The sequence below is a fragment of the Lichenostomus cassidix genome, chromosome Z, assembly GCF_008360975.1.
Source record: "Lichenostomus cassidix isolate B80296 chromosome Z, HeHo_3.0, whole genome shotgun sequence".
Taxonomy (NCBI): Eukaryota; Metazoa; Chordata; class Aves; order Passeriformes; family Meliphagidae; genus Lichenostomus; species Lichenostomus cassidix.
The window spans coordinates 23,916,636-23,939,282 of record NC_139511.1 but is presented as its reverse complement, the minus strand read 5'-3'; the positions used below and the strand labels follow the sequence as shown (position 1 = coordinate 23,939,282).

The 22,647-nt window shown below is 39.2% G+C and overlaps 1 protein-coding gene across 1 annotated transcript in view; it reads left to right on the top strand.

Moving 5' to 3' along the window:
• SVEP1 (sushi, von Willebrand factor type A, EGF and pentraxin domain containing 1) overlaps nt 1-22,647 on the top strand; it is a 117,422-nt gene that overhangs the window by 5,486 nt on the left and 89,289 nt on the right. The window contains exons 2-3 of the mRNA XM_085042305.1: nt 6,823-7,078; nt 8,252-8,428. Of these exons, the coding sequence (XP_084898431.1) occupies nt 6,823-7,078; nt 8,252-8,428 (433 nt within the window). The remainder of the gene's footprint in view (nt 1-6,822; nt 7,079-8,251; nt 8,429-22,647) is intronic.

The following is a 22,647-nucleotide window of genomic DNA, read 5'->3' as shown; positions in this document are numbered from 1 at the left end:
GCAACACAATTTCAGATCACCTGATCTAACAGTTCTGACACAACTGTGTGAGTCAAAATTCTATGTAGGAGCTCCTGTCTTTACAAAGACAGTGGTGATTTTGGGTTGTTTGTGCTTTTGTTCTGGTTGCTTCTAAATGTGTTCAAGTTGGAGTTTGAATATACCCAGGGATGGAGAACCCATCAGCTCTCTGGGAAACCTGTTTCAATGGTTGATCAGTCTTGTAGCAAAAATGTTGCTTCCACTCTTTTGTGGAATTTTAAATGGAGCTTTGGTATTTAAATATTTGCTTCTTGCCTCATGCTACCAATTAGAGGATTCTGTATACATCTTCTTTACTCCCTCCCCTCATAAAGTATATATGTATATGCATGGAAAGGAGGACCTTAAGCCTCTTTTCCTCTATCTGAACATTACTAGATCTGTCAGTCTTTCCTCAGATGTCATGTCCCTACATTTCCTGGCTTGAGCATGCCTGGCTTTTTACCTGTGTGCTTTCATCAATGTAGTGGGGTTGTCTGACACAGTTGTAAAATTTGCTTGTGTCACACCTGCCAGTTATTTAAAGAACTGTTTAAATATTTTAAATATCCAGATGGTTTCTATAGATGTATCCTTTCTCTGAATTAAGAGTATGTGTCTCACTAGGGGAATATGCATGAAAGGCTTCAACATTAGTTAATTTCTTCTAGGTAGGTAATAAGTCTTTCTCTTACAAGTCTTCTCTCTCTTCTGGAGCTTGTGTAGCAGTGCAGAAGAGAGTGGTGAAAGGCTGGAAGCTAAAACCTCTAACTTGGAATATCTTTTAGTTCATTTCCTGAAACCTGAAGAGGGGATAAGATTCGTTTGTTTGGAGCAATGAAAACAGCAGTGTTTAGTGACCAAACAAAACCATGGTGAAATCAGACCTTTGCTGTTTTAGAGAAGGAGCACAGGAGGTGTAGGCAGGTCTTTTATATAGAGGAATACAACATTTGTAATGGTACCAAAAATCAGTAAAATTAAACTCCTTCACACCAGTGCAACGTTTAGAAGCAGGCATTCTGTATTTGGCTGGATGCACAAGGGGATATCTCCTCCAAAATATCATGTCTGCTGAGTACAGAAAAAGCTCCTGTTTATATACTACATTTTACACATATTCATAGGTTTTCTCAGAAAAAGCATACATATGATAATCATTTCCCCGAAGCCATTAACATATGTTCCCTTCCCTCTGTGCACGCTTTTTCTCCTGTGGGACTCTGGTGATCCCTGGTGGGCAACCCCAGAGTTGTGCCTGGTGAATTGGCAAAAGTTTGCACTATTGGGCTGCTTGCTTTCCAGTTCTTCCCACAGAGTAAGCATTGTGCAGTTCCATAGGCCAGTGGTTTTTGAAGAATAAGCATAGTGTTAACCCAAACAATTCTTCACCTGGCAACAGTTTCATGATGAAGGGGAAATGTATTTGTCACCCACCAGCTTTGCGTTACTCTTGTGAGATGTCCAGGTTCCTCAGGAGTGCTCTGGATTCAGTGAACAGATGCCTTGGCTCCACCAAAAGCTGTGTTTGATCACAGTACTGGTTATTTTTTTCTTTATAGAATATTTGTTTACATAAAATCTCCTGTCAGATTTGGACCTTTTTACCCGCAGGAAGGGTGAAAGCGAAGAAACTTTGAAACAAAAGTTGAGCTTTGCAAAGAGATTTAGCATTGCCATTTTCCTTTGTGAATGAAATACTGATCTGCTTCTGAAGCCACCTGTAATAAATGAAGACATGCTGTTATAATATTCTGATGAATATATGGATCACATCTATGCAGTGGTTTTTGTGAGAAACTAACATTTATTCATTTTAGTGTAAGATTAATAGTGAATATGTTGCATTATAGATAGTTAAATTAATTCTGTAATATTATAAAATGGAAATTATTTCTTTTATAGTAAATAGGTGATCCTCTGGGGGAAAAAATCATCTCATTCTATTGAGAACTCATCCCCTGGTGTGTATGTTTTATATAATTCCTAGAGTGAAAAGAAAGTGTAAGTGGCCTCCTGGTGTAGCAGAGCTGAATTGGTCTCTAGTGGAGAGCTTTCTGGTTTGCTTCTGAGATGCAGTTAGTGGTTCATCCTGACCTATAACAACTAACATTTGCTTTGTAGCCCTTAGGCAGTGTATTTCCTACAAGGTGAGCATTGGATAATGTTGTTTTGAGGGCTAGGTTGCAACTTAAGCATTTTAAAGCAAGCTTTGCTTGGCAAAGATCCTGGGGCTGTCTAATATTATAAAGCCTTAGCTTGTAAAGTGAGAGAGGGTAACCCATTTCGCTTGTTTCCCTCCAGACAGATACATTAATATCCAATTCTGTATGGCCAAAATCTTCTCAAAAAGCAGTAGAGAGAATAAGTATAGGGACCAGGCCCAAGATCATAAATCTATGGATTAGATGCAGAAGATGTAATTGAACAAAGAATGTAACAAAGAATCTTTGAGAACATCATTACTGTGGCTGTCAAGTGACTGAGGAAGTCTTTGCCCTTGGTTGCTTCACATCTCCTAGTTTTTTATTACAAACTCAGTGTAAATGTTAAAAACACAGAAATTAGAGTTTAGCTGGTTTTGTGGCTGTACTGATAGGATTTTGTTTTCCCTTACAGTAGTGAATTTCTAGAGGAGAATTTTGTACAACTCTTTTGTTGCACAAGACTTCATTTTTTAATTCTCAGGACTGTTATTGGCGCAAAAAATTGGTTAGTCTGCCAGGTATTTGTACACACTAAACAGTCACTGAACACAATACAGATGGTAACAACTTTTTCGTAATGTGAAAAGAATGTTTTATTTATGATCTGGAAGGATTACTGAAACTGACTGATCTACTTCTCTTCTGAAGGAGGTGTAGACAAGAAAATAGTTACTGAAATAGTAAAAGACTCAGTATTTCTAGTAGCTCTGTGCACTTCTGTTCAATCATTTAGAGCACTAGTTGTTTCATTTTGTTTTGTTTATATTTATCCCCTATTAATTTATAGTAGTGACCAAGTGGGCTAAGTTTGCAGTTGAATAGGCTATTCAGCTCTATATTTTGAGTTATGAGTGGTGCTCAGTTTTATTTGATAGTAAAGTCAGAGGCAGATGTGGATATTCATGTTAAAGAAAGAGGTTCTCAGGATCCCTATAACTTACTAGTGCTAGTATTTAGAGGGCTTTTAAACTGTGTTTATTGAAGACCCTGACAATTTATGAAAGGACTGCAAAGCTTTGTCATGAAAAGATGTCATCTTTATGTAGATAGAGTCCATGGAGTTGGCAGGGGCTGGTGAACAATTCCTGGGTGTACTTATAAGTTTTGGGGTTAAACAAGTTTAGGGGTTGAACAAACATTTTAAAATACGTGAACTTTCCATTGGGGAAGAGACAGCTTTCAACACAATTTTCTGGAGAGGGAAGGAGAGGGGTTTCTCAGAACAGAGGGATGTAAGTCAGGGTCAGAGAAAACAAAAATGATGCGAAATGCTACATAAATATTGGAGAGAAGAGTAATGCAGACTGATACCTGGATTGTCAGCAGCTCTGGCAGGATGGTGGCCTGTCCCCTGTGTCACTGTGTCTTCACAAAGAGAAGCAAAATACTAAGTAGACCAATGGATATACACAAATTATTTAAAAATAGACTTTGGTCTGCTCCCCCCACCTCCTCCCTGCCCCCCATGTTGAATGTTTCTTTCCTTCCCTTGTTGTTTTCCTCTGCCCTTATACAGCAGGGATTCTGTGTCTAGAGTTACAGCTGCAAGACATGAGGGCCAAGCTGGTCAGTGGCTTTGTTTTGTTTTGATTTCTAGGGGCAATATGTAGCAATCCTCTCTGTTTATCTGTTTCTCTGCTCAGATTCCCTGGTGCCTGAATATTCAAGTCCTCTGGGTAGCAGAAAGACAGCTTCATGCTGGCTTACCTGTTGGCTCAGTTCGTGTCTGTGTGTGACAAAAGTGCTGTCCGGAAGAGGTGGTCACCCTTTGAGATGCAGAGGACAGAAAAGCCTCTTGCCTTATCTGACGGCGTATTTTCGCCTCAAAAATTGTTATTTGCTCCTCAACAATGGTCGTTTACTGATGCTTTCCATTTACTCAACCCCCCATCTTTTAAAAGAGCTTGCTAAACAGTTTTTCATGGGACCATGAACTTTCTCAATTACATGGAAAGTCGTGGAGAGTTTGTGTTTCAGGAGTTTCAGAGGGTGTTTGTGTCAGTCTAATTTTGTAAAACAGAGATCCCTGCTTATTTACTAGTCAGAATTAAATAGTCCTGAGGTATCTGTGGTCCTGGCTGGACTGTTGGGGCTCAAGCTCATTAGTTCACTGCCCATGCAGACATGTCTGTATGTTTAGGGAAAACATGCAAGTTTGATTGCTACTGATTATGAGCATTAGCTGCTGAAGACCTAGGGCAATGTGTAATGCCCACTACCTTCACCTGCAATGCGTGTGAAGCTTTCTGTTATGCACCAAGGGAAACAGTCCTGAAGGATACTACAGAAATTACCAAGCCACGTCCTTCCAAAATTTAGCTTTGTTCCCTCTTCTGTACATGTTGTGACACAATCACAAGCTGAAATCATTCTCTGCTAGAGCAATCTGCATGTAGGTGGGATCTTCAGAGACTTGCATTGGAAATCTTCATTGTGTCTCTTGCCCTGTGTAAGTTGTGGGTCCTTCCTCAGTCACACACGTTCCGCAACTTAGATGTATTTGGGGCATATTTTTCCACCTTTATTATGTGATTGCAAGTTCTTTTTTCAAAGCTCAGAGATGCTACAGTTGCCAAAACTAAGTGAGTATGAATGGAACATCCATTTTCCTTGTCTTATCTTTGAAAAAAAATGCCACTTTTACTGAAATAGCTTTAAACAAACATACTGAGTGCAGAATTTCAGCCTGAATACTTAAGAAGTTGGATAGAAGTTTTAGTTGCTTATACTCTATTTTAAAATAGCACTTCTACATGTTAATTGTATGTGTTAATTATAAATAGCACTACCCTGTCTACCTGCAATGTCACTTGTCTCAGAGCATCAGTTTTGGAATGAGAATAAATTTTGAAATTAGGCATTTGTACTTTTTTCCCTACTGTTTGTCTTCATGTTGCCTTTTGTCTTGTCTTTTTCTTCCCAATTATTTTCATTCTAGTTTTCCACTTCATTCTGTTTCCCCACTTCTTTCTGGTTTTCCACTTATGACTTAAGCAACATGAGGAACAATAAGTTTGATTTGTGAAGGGTATTTTTGTCTGCAAGGGAATTTGGTTTCACTCCCTTTGGGTTTTGCATACAAGTAGTAATAAAATCAAGCCCAACAGCAAAACAGTGCTTGGCAGTCTCTCAGACCACAGTGCCAATGGTATGTGCTTTGATTTATGGGGTGTATGCTTGGTTTCGCTTAATATCTACCTGAAATCAGTGAACTGACAAATCAAAATCCAATTGTCCTGAAATGTGGCCTGGCTTAGTGAGAAGGTGTACAAAAACTCTTTAGATTTTTTTAGACTGACCTAGCTAGTAAGTTTTTCGATGAGCTGAAAGCCAGACAATTTTACTTCATAAGACTTACATAAAGGTTTTGTAATAAAACAGCTCAGCTCAGTTGATCTCTGGTTCTGGAATTTGTGCTTTTTAAGAGTGACTTAAGCACATTCACCTACTCGTCATACAATGACAGGACTTTTGGAGTATCATTCAAAGGTCTCTTAAATGTGGTCTTTTGCATAGATTGTAACATGATACAAACTATCTTTGAAATAAACATGGTCATAATTTGCCTGCTACCAAATTGGATGTCTACATTTAATTCCTTCTGCATTAGTTCCCAGAGGATGGAAAAGTACACCTTTGCAATCCCTTGCTTTAGGGTCACGGACAGCAGCTGGCCACAATCAGGAAGTTGCTGGTCATCCCTATTTTGCTCACACTCTGGCAGACAGTTGTTAATCATCAGCAAGGTAACTCCATAGGGTGGCTTGTAGTGCATGGCACATCAACATTGCATCTATGCCAGTGCTCTGCTTTCTGTGCAAAAATCAAATGTACTCGCAGAGTAGATAGCACTAGTTCATTGCCAGACTGGGAGGTTGAAATGGGCAGGAAACTGTTGGGCCTGCTCTTACTCAGGCAGTACTGAGTGGTGTCACACATGCTTTGTGTGAAGAAATAGAAAGAGAGAGCAGCAGGGCAGCAGGGACTACAGGTAGTTTTTGAGGCCATGATGGATGATCTAAAGTGATCTTAGCAAACTGTTGTAAGGGACAAAAGCACTGCTCAATAGGGACAAATGGGGAATGCTATGCTGGGTTTTAAATAACCAACAGTCCTAATGTTTGTTAGGAGAACACTTAAAATAAATCAGCAGTGGGGTTTATAGCTTAGTGGATGGAAACAAAAGATTACATTAAAATATTTTAGACTGTATTTTGGATCTTGCACTCGATTTTCAGTGTTTGTATTACCTATTTAAACTTCAGTCTGGACAAAGTCATGCAAACTCTGATCAGAATCATTGCTGAATCTGATGCATGGCTGACTTTATCAATCAGCATGAAAAGTGTCTCATTTCCTATTGTGTCATGATTTCTGTGATTGTGCAAACTGTGACCAACTAAAGCATGACTCCGTGGTTGGCCTTGTTCGACCACAGGCTCTTTGTGCAGATGTTTGACCTTTGTTATAGCAGGTTATCTTGCAAGGGCTTAATTATCTGTATAGTTCAAATACAAGAAGTCGTATAATGGAGGAAGTGGATCAACCACTGTTAACCCTTTGCTGAGGTGTGCAATTTAATTTTCTCTTCCAGCAAATATTACGTCATGCCCGTGGAAATGCTACAAAAGTGATATTTCTCATTACTGATGGATATTCCAATGGGGGAGACCCAAGGCCCATTGCAGCATCCTTGCGTGAGCTTGGAGTGGAGATCTTCACCTTTGGGATATGGCAGGGGAATATCCGAGAACTGAATGATATGGCATCCCATCCAAAAGAAGATCACTGTTACCTTCTTCATAGTTTTGCTGAGTTTGAAGCTCTGGCACGCAGAGGTCTTCATGAAGGTATTAATGCCCTTACTTCAGACATCCACAGGGAGCAGAGAGGTCTGAATAGAAAGATCTCCAGTACTATCTTGTATTTACATTTCATAGAGTGTTGACTCCCTTTTTATTTTTCTCATACTTTCTTCCAGAGGTGTTTGTTCCTCAGTTAAATGGACTAACTTTATTTGGCTTAACTTATCATCAACAAATGTGAGCAATGTATTGCTGATGTATATACATACTTACATCCATTCAGCTCTTCATTTTATCCATGAAGGACAGGCTATGCTCTTGGCCCAGTGTAACTTGTGCTTGAATGGATGTACCCGGTAGTCTGATACGAGAGGCACCTGGTGTACACGTTAGGACTAGACTTAGTACCTTTATGGTATCTCACACAGCAACAGCAGTTAGCTTGTTCAGAGCTGATCTGGATCTCTCTGTGTAAGAGTCAATATAATTTGTGTTTATGACCTTATACATGCAGTAAAACTGGAAAGAGGAAGAGATGGAAAGAGAGTTTGGACTGTGGTCTAATCCTCTTTTATTCTGCTCTATTCTATAAAAAAGGTTCTGCCTGAAAAATAAAGTTGGTTTAGACAAGCAAGTGAGAACATATGAATAAACATTTGTTTGACAATGCTGCTTGATTGAGGCTTAGAACATGCATCAGACTAGCTATTTGCATTTATTTGCTACAATTTTTTTAAACTTGCTACTTTAAAATAAGCTTTTCTGGTGCTTTGTTGCAATCCTGTTTGTTCCAGGTAAGGTTGGATTGGTCTACGTGAATGTGCCAAAGGAAAGATTTTTATTTTATAATATGACCAACTGGTTTTACCTGCCATGACCAAATGTTCCTCTGATGCCAAACAGGGCATCCACCAAAGCTGGGAGAAGCTGTCTCAACAGCTTTTGTTGGGAGTGAGACTGCTTTCTAGCAGTGTTAGACTCAAATGAAGCTGACTGAGAAAATTTGAGTGCACCATGGATTTCAGTGAGCCTTTTTCCAGAATAAGGACACCAATCTTTTTGCATTTTGAGCATAGAAAGGTTCTCCTTCATGCTGCCATCATGACTCCTCAGAGCTGGAATCTAGGGTTTTTAACAAATGTTTCACTAACGATATAATGTGAGACTGTGAAATTACTTTTGTTTGAATTCTTTCTTAATTAATTGGTACTGTTTCAGACCTGCCCTCTGGCAGCTATATCCAAGAAGATATATCCCATTGCTCATATCTCTGTGAGGCAAATGAAAACTGCTGCGACATCATGGCAAGCTGTAAATGTGGCACTCACACTGGCCAGTTCGAGTGTATCTGTGAAAAAGGATACTACGGGAAGGGACTACAACATGAATGCACAGGTGAGTCTCAAGTCTCAGTGTTTGGGTTTCTCTGTATGCTCTGAATACATGGCTAATCTGTCTGAGAGCTAAAAGATCTATTTGGGACTATGGCTACGAATTTGGGTCAGAATGCATCCAAGGCTGCTGAAAAACTCTGGCTGAAGACATAGAATAGCTCTAGCAGTCAAACTCACAGCATACCTTGTCTTCAGCAATGGCTCAAAGGAAAGAGGTAAGAATAAGGCAAATATTCTGACAAAGTAGAACTTCCCTAAAACACAGCACTCTGGAAATTCGTGGCTATGGGTTTACCAAGTCTGAGGCAATATCTTTTGCCTTCAAGTGCTCATCCTGCATTTTTTTCCCTCATGAATTTAGCTGATCACTTCTTGAACTTCCATAAGCTTGCATGTTTCGAGAGGGGCTATATGAGTGGATCTTTGCAGGATAAATTATGGCAAGACTTACAGTCATGTAAATGTGCGTTTTCTCTCACGTTGATTCCCAGTTACTATAGAGGAAGAAAACATTTGAGTCACTAAACAGAAACTTGTCATCACATTTTGATAATACTGGTTTTGTTGCTACTTTTTGGACAAACCCCTTTACTAGTGTGAGTTCAAAGTATGATTAAAATAACAGCAGATTACACTTCTTTACAGAAGTTCTGTAAAGTTGTATTACCCTCCCTGCTGATAATCCCATTGTAATTCACCATGTGCCTCTGGAACACCTTTCCTTTTTTCAGTAAGCAGGAATTCATTGGGTTTTGAGTGCAACATGAGTAGAAGAATGTAGCTAGGAATCAATGTCAGTACTGGCACACTGGGTTAGAATCTCATTTTGTGTAAGTGGTTGCAGCTTCCTTGTGTGCTCAATTAACTCTGAGCAGATGCACTATTCCATTTTGCTTATTTTCAGTTGTAATTCTCATTTATTTAAGACAAAACCACAGTTCCATAATATTTTTTTGTCTTGTCATTAAAGTAATTTTCCTCCACCTTGAGTGCCATAGTAAGATATTGAACAAAATAGATACAGCATTTCTGCCTCTATCAGTGGCTTGTATCATTAAATACTGTTTTGAACTGTTCCTAAAGAGAGCAGGACTATCAATTTTGAGTCGCCCTTTCTGTATGAAAGGGTCTTTTGATGGGTTAAGCATGTGTCTCAAGTGCCACCAAAAATGGTAGAAGTCAGATTTCTTAAAATGGGTACTTTGCAGCTGGAGACAAAAGTTTCATTTTTGCTTCCTTGGTAGGTGCTTCTGAAATAACTTTGTAGAAGGCCTGGTATTAGATACATTGCAAGTAAGCTGATGATTGCAGCCATCTGCTGTATATGGGATGGTAATTGAAGTTGCATACATCTGTTTTAGGGAGAATTTGACCTGAGTATCTCAAACTTTTTCATTATGTCTGTTCTGTTCAACTCTTATATTCTTTAAAGTTGACAGAAACAAAAGAAAATGTGTGTTCTTTAGAGGAGAAACAGCCTATTTTGAAATCTTTTATTCCGAAAAGGATTCCAACTTTTTTTTAACTTTTCACATCTGAGCATAGCTGTGGATTTGTAAAGCATAAGGAATCTTAAGAATGCATCTTAACTTTTCCTCACTTTATAATGTGCAGGAGGATTTGTGGCAAGTTTACAGTGACAGGACTTCAATTTTAATTTGACTATTTTTAGGGGCGTTTTTGGCTAAACTTGCAGATGCTCCACTAGCCTATGTTTCCCTAATACAGTAAGGCTTTTTTTTAATAATTTTAATTAGGAGGGAAATTGGTTTTCTGTGAAGTGTCTGTTGTTTTTGCTATTTTGTTTATTTTCTGTGGTTATTTGCTGTATGCTCTTGTGCTTTGCATTATACCACCTTACTGTTGCTTATGGTTTTAAACGTGAGGCATCAGAATAACATGTAAAAAACATAACTTTTTTTTCCTTTCATGATTACCAAAAAACACTCACTAGAAAGCTTCTGTAAAATAAAATAGCAGCCACATGCTTTGTGCCGAAAAGCAGAAATTCAATGTCCCTCTCCTGCTCTTTGTAATATTGTTGATGATGTGCCACTGAAAGAAGAATAAAGTGACTGTTGTCTACTTTAAAAAGCAAACCAAACAAAACTTCTTGGCCCACACTGGGAGCCTCATGCAGCCAGAGGCATCTGTGACAGTTGCGGCAAAGGAAGGGGGAGAGAGGAAAAACGGAGGCAGGATTGTAACCAGTTCCCAAGAATTGCAGAGTACATAAACACCTCCTCTTCAGTTACTCTTTACTTTTTCTTCTCCTTCTTTTCCTTGATTACAATTGTTGAGGTTCAAACTAGAGACAACCAAAGAGAAATACAGAAGGCAGCAAAAGTAAATCTTGTGATTTTTCATTAACACTCTTTTTTCCATTTCTTCATTAAAAAGGTGAGTTGTTCAAATCAACTGTAGGAGAGTAAAATAAATGTCCAGATCTTCATTTGTATCTTCTTCTCTCTCTGAGGACATTAGGATATACATCTTTAACTCAGCGTTTTCACAATTTTTTTTCAATAAGACTGTCCTTGGAAAGTTCTGTTTTAAGAGGTCTCTTGGGTTTGGATGACCTTTTAGATTCAAGATGATGCAACTAAAGATAGCATCCATCATGTTCACCCTATCAGTTACTCCTAAGCACAGCCACAGTTATTGAGGAGGTTAGGAAACTCTTGTCTGTCTGGAACTAGTTTCTTTTATCTAACATGTAGACACCATTTTTTTGCAGCACAAGGTATCCATAAAGATGATGTGCAGCTCACAGAGGGGCAGAACCAGTAACTTAATTCCTTGTAGTCTAGGCTGGTTATTCCTTCTTTTGTTTATATTTAGCTCGCTGCTTGGGTATAGTTATTTAATTCTGCTGTGTGTATGAATATTTAATAGGTTGCCTATGCTTTTGTTTAGGAACATGCAGCATATCAGTAATCATATGCACAGCCACTAGGGCAACAGTTTTGGCTTCAAAACACCACGTGGATTAGATTTCTAAAGAGCCCTTCCAACGTGAAATATGAAATCATGTGAAAACTTCCTCTTTTTTTTCCCCCTTTTCTTTGCAAATATTAATTCAGAACACATTACTGAAAAGACCTTAAATGGAGGATATGTAGATCCAGCAAGGCAGGGAAGATTTGCATTTTGTGGTTTCTTGGACTGTGGACCCAATTTTCATCAGAGCATTTTTTCCATGAGATTTTTGGGATTGTTCCTGTGGAGAATGCAAAACAAAACCTGATGTTCCTAAATTGGATATCTTTCTAGCTAGAAAAAAAAAAAAAGTGTTTAAAAAATTTGTGTTTAATATATTACTGGCAGTTCTTAGTCACAGAGGAAGAACTTCAGTTCTGGTGGTGAGTCCAATGGCCTAGTCCAAGGAAAGTAAACATCTCTCCTGCCATGCTGCCCCTTTCCTCCCTGCCTTTTGATAGGACCTTCTACCCCGCAGAAGCTGAATCACCCTTTCTCAATATTTCTTTATGGGAGGTGTTTCTTTAGCTACCCTGGGGGAGTTAATGGCTTCATGAAACTTGGCCAACCATCGTGGAACTTGGCAGATGGTACTTGGAAATTTTCACTAAGTTTTCAAGATTCCTTCAAGTCCCAAGGCTCCCAGAGTTAACAACACATATAATAACATATGCTATCCTCTTCAGTGGGTGCCTATCATGGATCTGGAGAAGAACCACCAACAGTGCTCTGAGATTCCGACAGACAGGGAGGAAAAAGAAAGCAAGAACAGGAGTGTGAAAAAGAGTGTAGAAAATGTCTCCAAGCATAGTAAGATTTCAGGCTAAATTTGCCTGTTGAATCTGAAGGTTTGAATTAGTTCATGGAACTGCAGATTTTCAAACTCTTAGAACTTAGCTTCTTGCTGTCTCACAAAGCAGTGCTATTTTATGCTTTCACTCATTGATTCTGGATCTTAAAACTAGGTGGAAGTTTGTTTGGATTCTTCTCTTCTCCTTTGCTTTTAATTTCTAATTCAGAAAAATACTCTTCAGTTCTCACTTAGCTGTCACAGCTCCTTGTGAGACCCACAGCCATTGAAAACTGACAAATTGAAAAAGGGACAGTTCCTTGAAGAAAGTGTAAAGTGGCTGCTGCTGTGATATTTTGAGTCACATGATAACCCTGCGGATCTAGATAAACCAAAACAAGAAAGCAAAAAATCATTTTACGTCAGATGATTTCAAAAAACTTGGATTACAGCTGTGCAGACAAGTGGGGATGCATGTGCTTAATGAAGCATTAATGAAATGCTTTCAAAACCTGAACCATTGGGAAACACTTAGGAGTTAGACTCACCTAGTGTAGGCACAGGAAAGCTTTACTGGACAGAACTTTCTCTGTGTACAACATCTGTCAACCTGTGATTCACCCCTTTTACTGAACAGCTCTTTCATCATGATCCCATTTCTGTAACCCTTTGAGATACTTTTGTATGCTTTATTATTTGTAATTTAGTCTTCTTTGTTTGCAACCTCTCTTGAGTGACTTTCCATCTGTGATAATGTGCAGAGGTTCTATTGTGAATATAGAACACAATATTAGAAAATACCTGTGACTAAGTAATGGTGAATTGATATCTAATTAACACTGGCAAAAATATTCCTTGCTGCCATTCTGTGTATTTTTTTCTCTTTCTTATAAATCTTGTGACTCTTTATGAGTAAGAGTTTCAGGATAGCATTGTGATGGTTAAATACAGAAGAAATGTAAACGTGTTTTTCTATTGAGGGTATCATAACATCATGATGGGTGAGTACAGGAGAAATGTAAATCAGTTTTCCAGTGGTTTTCCACTGAGGGTACTGGAAGACAAGTGGATGAGAAAGGTGGATGTAAAAAACAAATATATAGACAATTCTATGGAAGTTTAGTAGGTTAATTATCTTTTAAAAATCTTTTTAAGACTTAAAACAATAATGTAAAAACATTAATAATTATTGTTTTCATTAAGACTGAAGAAAACGGCTTTTACAAGTATTTTGTGTGCAAAATAAATACGTCTGGAAGCATGCAGGCATGCTGTTCAAGAGTTTTTTCATTTAAATCTGCTTTCTCAAAAGTTAGTCCCCTGAAGCCCAATAATTCTTACCTTGCTTCTGGAAATTAGGGTAGATGTTCTCCTGCTTGTTTCTATAGGAAGCAAAGCAAAGACTGAGGGAAAAACTTAATTGGATGCTGCAAGATTTTTCGAAATGGAGCACACAATAGAGATAAATTCCTTTGGATTGAAAATTCAAAAGTATATTGCCAGCATATTCTTCATATCAGGAGAGGCTTTTGGTTGGTTTTTTTCCTCTTTATTTTGTAGGAATGACTCTGATAGAGATGAAGGTAGCTGCATGTTACTACAGGAGCTTTGCTGTTATTATAACTACTTAAACCATTCCTAGAAAGTAATTTCTATTACAATTAATTTGCGAGTTTTAGTCTTAGTGCCTATGAGTTTTTGAATAAGTGTCAGGATTTCTGGCATCATAAAGTTGCCTCTGAAGTCTTGTCAAAATTGATTCATTTAACTGGACCAAAGCTATTCCAGATTTTTTACATTATAGCACTCTTACTGTGACAAAATCAGGAATCCCCTGTGTCTCTGTGTTTGGATTTTGATGGATTGTACACAGTGTGTTTGTCATGTAGTCAAACAAATTTGATTCTTAGCTCTCAGAATCCATTTCACATTGAAGTGGAGTGTAGGAATATTTTCTTTTTTTTTTTTTTTTAATCCTTGTCTTGATTTATGCTGTGAAATTCATTCTACCCAGGCTGGTAAACATTGCAAAGGATTTTCCCTGTAAGAAAGAGTACTCTTCCTTCCAACATTTCAAACAAAATTATCTACTTCTTTCCCAATATGATGGAAGTATTGTGTATAAAATGCAATTTGCAGCAATTGCCAGTGTTCAAAGGTGGTGACCTGTTACTTGCCTTGGTTTTGCTGGGAGGGAGAAGAAAATGTAGAAGCAAAGGTGCACAAAGCTCGTCAGGTCATACACCACATCTAAATAAGGGATTTGTTTGCAGATTTTTGCAAAGGCTTTCAAGGGATGTGTACCCAAAAGGCAATATAGAGGTTCCTTCCATTACCTTCTGTTCAATTGTCCACCACCATCATAACAGCATAAACACCATAACGAGAAGGGATGAGATTGTTTTTCTGCTGCCTCTTCGGTTCAGTCCTGTCCAGATGACTTTTCTGTGCTCTCTGTGGAAGATTGTCTGACAGGTTCCCCAGGTCATTTCACAATTACTTCAGGGAAGAACCCTCTCTGTCCTCTGCAGTTGTGCTCCTCGCTCCCTCTCAAAAATGAAACATTCTCTGTTTCTTCAGACCCACAGGGGTCCAGAAGCACTTCAGCTTCTAGTACCACTCGAGCAAAGACCATGGACAGCCAGAAGCATACGGTAGGAAGAAGACCATGATGAAAACGGTTCAAAAGCATACTCAACTTGGAGAAGAATTACAGCACATAGGTTGCAGATACTCTATTATAAGCTGATTGTATCTGTCAAGTACTCAGCAGCCAGAATGGAGCATTTTGGTTGACTGTCTTGTAAGCAGCTGTGTTTTCTTCTCTCAGCGTAAAATCTGCTGCAAACAGCCCAGATTTCTCAACCTGAAACAATGCTGAGTGCATAGCAGAGTGTGATCTGGTCCCTAGGGACTGAGAAAGCAGCAGCTCAGATCAATTTCATCAAACAGGAAATTGTTTTTTACTGGGTTTGGTTGGTGTTTTGATGAAAACAGAATCAGGACTATGCCTAGAAATGGGAACCTCTTCAGGCCAAAACTCTAGGGTTTCGTTTGTAACCAGGCAAACAAAGCCAGAGCAGCAACTCAACAGTTCCAATGCAGATGTTTAGTAGAACTGACACCTGAAGGTAGCTTGAGAACTTGAATTTTTTCCCCCTAGTCTGAAATTTATTGAATAGGGAGTGTTTTAGTCAATGTGTTGGTGTGAAGCTGAGAAACATTGATATTACAGAAGTGGGTATAACATAGTTAAACATATAGTCTTAATTATAGTAATGTCATTTAGATATAATTTGGACCTGACAGATTTAAAACAAAACTCAATAAAATTAAGCACTAAATTGCAGGTTTTAAGCAGTGCAACACATAGGGAAATTGCAAAAATCTACCATCTGTGTAGGTGTGGGCAGATGCTCTGATTTTACACAGACCTGCACTTACTGTAACAATCTCAGATCTGGCTCCTTCTCCTGGCCATTAAGAAAATCTGCTAGGTTTTTTTCCCCTGACATCAAAAGAAATATTCTGAGGATAGCCAAAAAAGAAGGAGGACTTTTGCCCCCAAAACTTTCCAAGAAAGGACATTCCCTTGTAAATGTTAGTAAGTATCTATGTAAAATTGCCATCTCCTTGTGGCATGTAATTTGTTTGTCGAACAAAAATTCCAGAAGATAAAGTGCAAAACTTTTCTACATTGAGGCTACCAATGCTGCATGCCTTTTTTTCACAGATTATTGCCATTAACTCCAGCCTGTTTGTTGGTTAGAACTTCACAGATTAGTTGAGAGTATATAATTCCTCTGACTTTGTTTTTGGTTTTATGGTAGAAAAGTACTTACTACATTCTTACCTTGTTCCCCTAGAGAAACTCATATCTGGAAATACATATAGGTGGTATTAAAAACTGTATAGAGATAGAGACAGGAAATACCAGTGCTGTGGTGGAACACAGAAGCACCTACATGATGGGAATACTCTAAGTCACATGAATTTAAAGATATGTATTCTGAGTTTTATGTCTGTATAAAAGTGTCTGGAGCTCTGGAAGAAATATTGTCTTGTTATTTTGTTTTCTCTTCCTCATTTCACACATTGCCCACCTGCTGACTTCAGAACATGCCATGAAGTCTGTGCGGACGTGGGAATGCCAGTTTGTTAAAGCCTACTGCAATAACTTTAGCAAGGAAGGAGTCAAGGCCAATGCCTTTTGTATCAACGACACTGTGTCTGCTCACTCTGGGGACTCCAGTCCAGTGTGGAGGTGCTCTAGCAAATTTAAATGCAGCAGATAACTAGTCTAAATCTTCTGCATCTCTTACCCCTGTGCCTTGAGTCTCAAGACAGAAGGTATGGAAGAGGGGTTTTCTTGAAGGAATATGAAATGCTGCAAAAGTCACTCAAGTAACTCTGTTCACAGGACTAAGTTTTTCTAAATACAAGGAGGAGAGTGGGAGGCTGGGTAGCCTTGCTCTGAGGAGTCATGGTACCAATACAGGATGTAAGGAATGCTTGCCAGGCTTCACGGTCGTATACCAGAAGAGCTACATGTTGCTAAGCTGGTGTTTCTTTAGACTTCCATTATTGTCTGTCTCACAGAGGCATTAGTATGTATGTATGTAAACAGACTCCGATCCTTTAGGCCTATTTCTGTTGTCAGCTTGGCAAAGAATATCACATGAAATGCAAATGTTTCCCTCATTTTAGAATCTAAGCTTTTGCCTCAAATTTGTATCAAAATATGCTGTCACTTGCAAATCCCTTCGAGTTTTTATGTGATTGAGAATTGTAGAGGAGTAAAACACATACATAAATTTTGCTCTCTCTTATTTCTGAATGGAAATTCAAAATGCTTTATAAAGTGCAGTACCTTTTTTAAAACATGGCACTTCTGTGAGCACCCATATTCTTCCTGGTTGGCCAAAAACCAAAGTTAAAAAGTTTAACAAGTTGTCCCAGTGGCAGCACAGGGGTTCTGGCTAGGTTGTGGGAGCAGTTTTGGTTAGGTCATGGCACAGAGACAAGGACACTTGTTTTCATTAGGGACTTGGTTTCATCCATCAGAGTAGCCAAGCTGCATTCATATATGGCATTTTAAGTGGCCCAGTAGCTCACCTTGTGCCTGCAGTCCAAACCCCTGAGAACAGAAGTAATGTGATCACAAAAACTGGACTGAGAAGGACCATACACCTCATACACCAAGGGACTCTCTGCCAGTATGTCTTTAGTGTCACAGTAGCTGACAGCTCCCTTCATGCCTACCTTTTTCACTAATTAGTAGTGATACTCCTTTTCAGTACTCATAGAATCACAGAACAGTTTAGGTTGGAAGAGACCATTAAAATCACTGCTTCTGACCATTAACCTAACACTGCCACATCCACCACTGAACCATGTCCCTAAGTAGTATCACACCTGCACAACTTTTAATGCCTCCAGGTTTGATGACTCCACCACTTTTCCAGACAGTCATTTTAAATGTTTGACAACCCTTTCGGTGAAGAAATTTTTCCTAATAGCCAAGCTAAACTTCCCGTGGTGCAATTTGAGGCCATTTCCTTTCAGCCTATGACTTGACCCCCACCTGGCTACAACCTCCTTTCATGCAGTTGTGGAGAGCAGTAATATTCCCTCCTGAGCCTCCTTTTCTCCAGGCTGAACACTCCCAGCTCCCTCACCTACTTGTGCTCTAGACCCTTTTCCATCTTTGCTACCCTTCTTCAGGCATGCTTAGTGTCATTCTTGTAGTGAAGGGCCCAAAACTCCCCCATGATAGTGGCTCTCCCAGCCTAAGTGCCAGAGGAATTTGGCCTAGAAGCAATAATAAGCCGTACTGTGGCCCCAAGAGCACAGTTTATGTGGTCTTCAGTTCCAGCTTAAAAATGAGATCCCTTGCTTTGCCAGCCTCCAGGATTCTGCTGTCTTCACTCTCCTGGTAGTGCTTCACCATCAACATCATTTCATCAGCAGCTGCCTGGGCACTTTCCTCTCTGTCACAGACGGGCAACTTTGCACCCAGAGAGCCCATGAGAAGGCCCTTATGGCCTCCTTGTTACCCTGATTGTTTTTGCCCACCTCTCCCTCCAGATGGAGGTGAGGGATTACAGCTGTTACTGGTCTGTTTTTTGCCTCAATGCTGAAGCACAGGCAAGTATTAAAGGTAATGAGTCCAAGGTCTGTGAATGTGATCTTTCACAAAGCTGTGTGTAACATCTTAAATTTCACTCCCAGTGATGTCAGAGATTGATTTATTCTCATTACTTTTAATGTAATTTTTGGGAGGCCTCCTACATTGAAATAGAAAGTGCAGTGCCTTTTACATTCCTACATCAGAGAGGTAGTTTATAATCTGTCACTTGCATCCCTCACTGGTTCACAGTCTGCAAAAGTGCAAGAAACTAGCTAAGAACTTGGCTCCAGCCCAGGAAAAACTAGGATGTTTTTAGACAGCATTAATAATGTTGTAAAGCTAATTATTTGGAATCAAGTGCTGTTTAGAAATAGATTTTCTAGCTAAAAATCTGTGGTTTGATAATTTTAAGTCTTGGGTCCATTGAGCAGTGATTTTATCATTACTGCTGCTTACCTTTTTTTTTTTTTGCTTCAAATTGCAGTTAAGAGTGTCCCCTCCTTATTTTCCATCTCTGCAGATGTGGAAGGTCTTGTTTGTGGCAAAAGAACTTAGAAAAGGGGCACATATTTAAAGGAGAAGATAGGATCAGAAGTGTGGCAGACCTTTTTTCTCCCGAAACATGCAGAGTCTTGCTGCCCTTTAGAAGGCGAACAGGTGATTCTGCCTTTTCAGGGTTGAAAAATTACCTTTGAAGCAGAGAAGAGGATGGAGAAGTGTGACACAGAGCTCAGTTTCACTTGGATGTGCAGAGAGGCTGAGAACCTGACAGTTCTTGAGACATTCTCACTCTGGTGTTTCCCTGCTCCCTTTCTGGCAGCTGCAGCAGGGTATTTCATTCCAGTTTAAACAACTGCCCTTCAGTAAAGTCCCTGGATCTTACAGATGCTACTTTAGCACTTTTTGTCTATAGTGATAGCAAGATGGGAGCTTAGAAACATGACTTGCTACCCTGGGATTCCTTCTTTATGGGAGAACTCCTGCATTGCAGAAAATTAGGTCTTTGCAGAGTGGCTGTCGAGTAAGGGTGCAATAGTATGGTTCAGAAATGTTTTAATGGCCATTATTCACAGAAGGAAGCTTCATTAAACTGAGGTCTGAGGCTGGGTATTTGGTTAAGATACTACAACATAATCTTTTTTATCTTTCATCTTTTTTACCATTGCCTTAGCAGGAGTAATGTTCACTTTGTTGGCAGCCACAGGACTTAGTATTTAAAAATCCTTTCTTCAGATCTGAAGTGACCCTTTTTCTGCAGTAGACATTGCTTTAGCAAGAGTCAGATGTGTTCTTAAGGACATCTTTTATATCTCTCAAAGAAATGAGAGGTGGGGGACAAGAACAAGTGGGGAAAATGAAGTGAGAAGCAGTCACTTTTCCAAATGTCTCTTGAGCAAGCAGCAGTTAATAGTGAGCACAGTGACTTAGTTCTTATCTCAGTGCTCTTGCTTTCCATAAACAAGACTTTATTTTTATTTACATATTTGGATAATATTAAAAGAATTCAGGGAATCCTGTCAGTTTCCATAAGGGTTTTGCTAGAGGAATGGAGAATGGGATTTACGGCATTTTTCACAGTAAATCATGAGTATCAGTAGTGATTCCAGGAATTAAGTAGGAACTATAACATCAAGATTACAACAGTTTGCTGAACTCTACACAGGGATAGTTGGGCTAGTTTCACAATATGTAAAAAAACAATTGGCAAAACCACCACTTTTTATTGCCTGACTACTGGCCTGAGCCATTGCATGTGCTTCAGCCGTCTTAAGTTAACCAAAAACTCTGTTTCCTACCCTAGGCTGCTAAGTAAATAAACATGGAAATAATGACATATGTTCTCCATCTGCACAGTCATGTGCTATATCTTCAGTGCTCAGAAATGTTACTTAATAGGAATATAATCACTGTTTTTGAAAAGTATATTTAATGATAAAAATAAGGGATGTGGAAAAGAGGCCAAGTTTGGCACCTAATGCAGTAGTGACAGTTTACTGAGGGTCTGGCAGAAATAGCTTCACTTTCCTGTTTATAATAACTTACTTGCTGCATTCCCCATCTGTGATTGAGCAACTGGAACTACTACAATCTGCAGAGAAAGAAGGCAGAAATAGGTATCTGGTATGTTGAGGTTTTGGGGTTTTTTTAACTCTAGGATTATATGTACCAGAAGCTGTTGGGAATGGGTGTTGGAGGCAACAGCAGAAAAGAAGTATTTCACATTAGACTGGTAAAATTACTCAGGAACATAAAGGTCTCTGTTAATATTTTGCCAGAGAGAAAATTCATCATTTGAGAAGGAGAAAATCTGAGGATGTGGAGTCTCTTGACTACTCTTGGATTCCCTACACAATTTGCTTCTCTCAGGAAAGGCAGTTTGCTCATCCAGTTTGAGCAGACAGAAATTTTTAGTTGCATTATTAAGTCCCAAGAATTACTGAGCACAAAACTGTTCAAGTTGCTGAGTTGGTGAACATAGTAGAAATGGATCTTGAACCACCAGGCACGTTCTTCACTACAGTAGCCTATCAGTGCTATGAAGCTTGGGGTGCATGCTTTGTCAGCTTCTAAACCCCTCTCCCATATTTTGTGGAATTGAGGAGTCCCAGGAGAAGGTGATGTGTTGAGTTAGCTGTAACATGAGACATCTTGCTCCCTGCTTCTGGAAGAAAGTGTGGGCTGTGCTGAGCAAGTGCTGTCTGGACTGTGGTAATTTCAGTGTGTCCCAGAGGTCGCAGGCAGTGGAGATTCTCACTTCTGTCCAGATTCCTCTGGGTGTAGCACATTAGGATTTGTAAAGAATGAGTTTTCTCATCCCAGCTCAGACTTCTCTCTTGCCAAGTAGTCCCTCTTTCAAGCTGTGGATAAAGGAAGTCTATTTCTTATTTCCCAGTGTGTGCCTCTAGCTCACAGAGCAGTTGGCTGAGCAGCATAGACTGCAGCCCAATGGAGCTTTTTTACTCTTCCATGTCTAACAGCCATCCAATCCAGCCAAGGCATAATTTTAGCCCTTTAGGCACCTAGTAGCTGATTATTAGTCCAGCGTGTTAGGGAAGTAGGTGATGGATTGGTGTAAATGTGTCCTTTCCTTGTCCTTCCCTTTTCCTTCTTGACACAGAACCCTTTCTGGAAGGGTGAAAGGGCAAGCAGAGTTGTTTGATACATGGCACAATGGTTAGAGCACGCCGAGAGAACCCTGGGCTTCCAGTGCCTCCAAACAAGACAGGCACTGGATCTCTCAAAAAGGTATTTGCGCTTCTATGTGTAGCACAAATGAAACTAAATGCTTGGGTTCTCTTTAATGGAATTTTCTTTACATCACTGTGTCTGGTTTTGGGGGTTTTTAAATTTGCTTTTCTCAAAACAAGTGTGCAACTTCACAGCAAGTATATCAAAATGACAAACAAGTGCAGTTAGGACAGGATGGCGATGCTCCTTTTCAGTGTTTATGTAAATAACAGGAATTTATTTATTTAAATAACAGAAATTAAATAGCAGGAAGCTATCCAGGGCACTTAGAACAATACTGTTTAGAGTAGCATGTGCTATCACTTAAGCAGTGATCAAGGTTTGCTGAGGAATGTGTGTCTGTGATTATGATAAAGACCATGTCCAGAGAAGCCTACTATGTTGTAGTGCTGCTCTGAGCAAAGCATTTTCAGAATTTATTTTATTTTCCCTTTTATATGAGGGTCTAACTGTGCGTGAAATCTTAGACAAAAATCTTCACTGGCATGTAAATAAATTCATAAATAATCTCTATTTGCATAGCAAAGTTAACAATATTAACTGAGCTTGTTTCCCAGAAAGACTTTTTTGTAATTGTGTAATTTGTTTTACACTTTAAGCAGGATAACTTCTAGAAATATATGGGGACATGAGGACATAAATCAATATTCAAGTTCTAAAAATCAGAAGTGGTGGCATGAACTGATATCTGTAGCTGATAGGCATGTGTATGTTTGGGTATCTCTTCCAAATACATCACCAAGGCTGGAATTTATGTCCATGCATAAATACAGCAAAACTGTAACTGTCTAAAGTGCACTGAGACTTAAACCCAGAGAGCTTCATTTCAATACATGAATATCATTTCTGTTTATATATATTGCACAAGCTGTCAGGATATATCTTGTGAACTTGTAGTTTGAATGAAGCATGGGTAGGCTTCCTTTTAAAGTTGCAATACAGTGCATGGAATCAGGACATATTCTTAAGTAAGCCACATGCTTTGAAACAAAAAGGGAAGTTACCTTCTGTAAAAGTATATATAGTAATCTTTATCAGCAGTCTTTATTTTTATGACCTGGGTGGCCGAGCA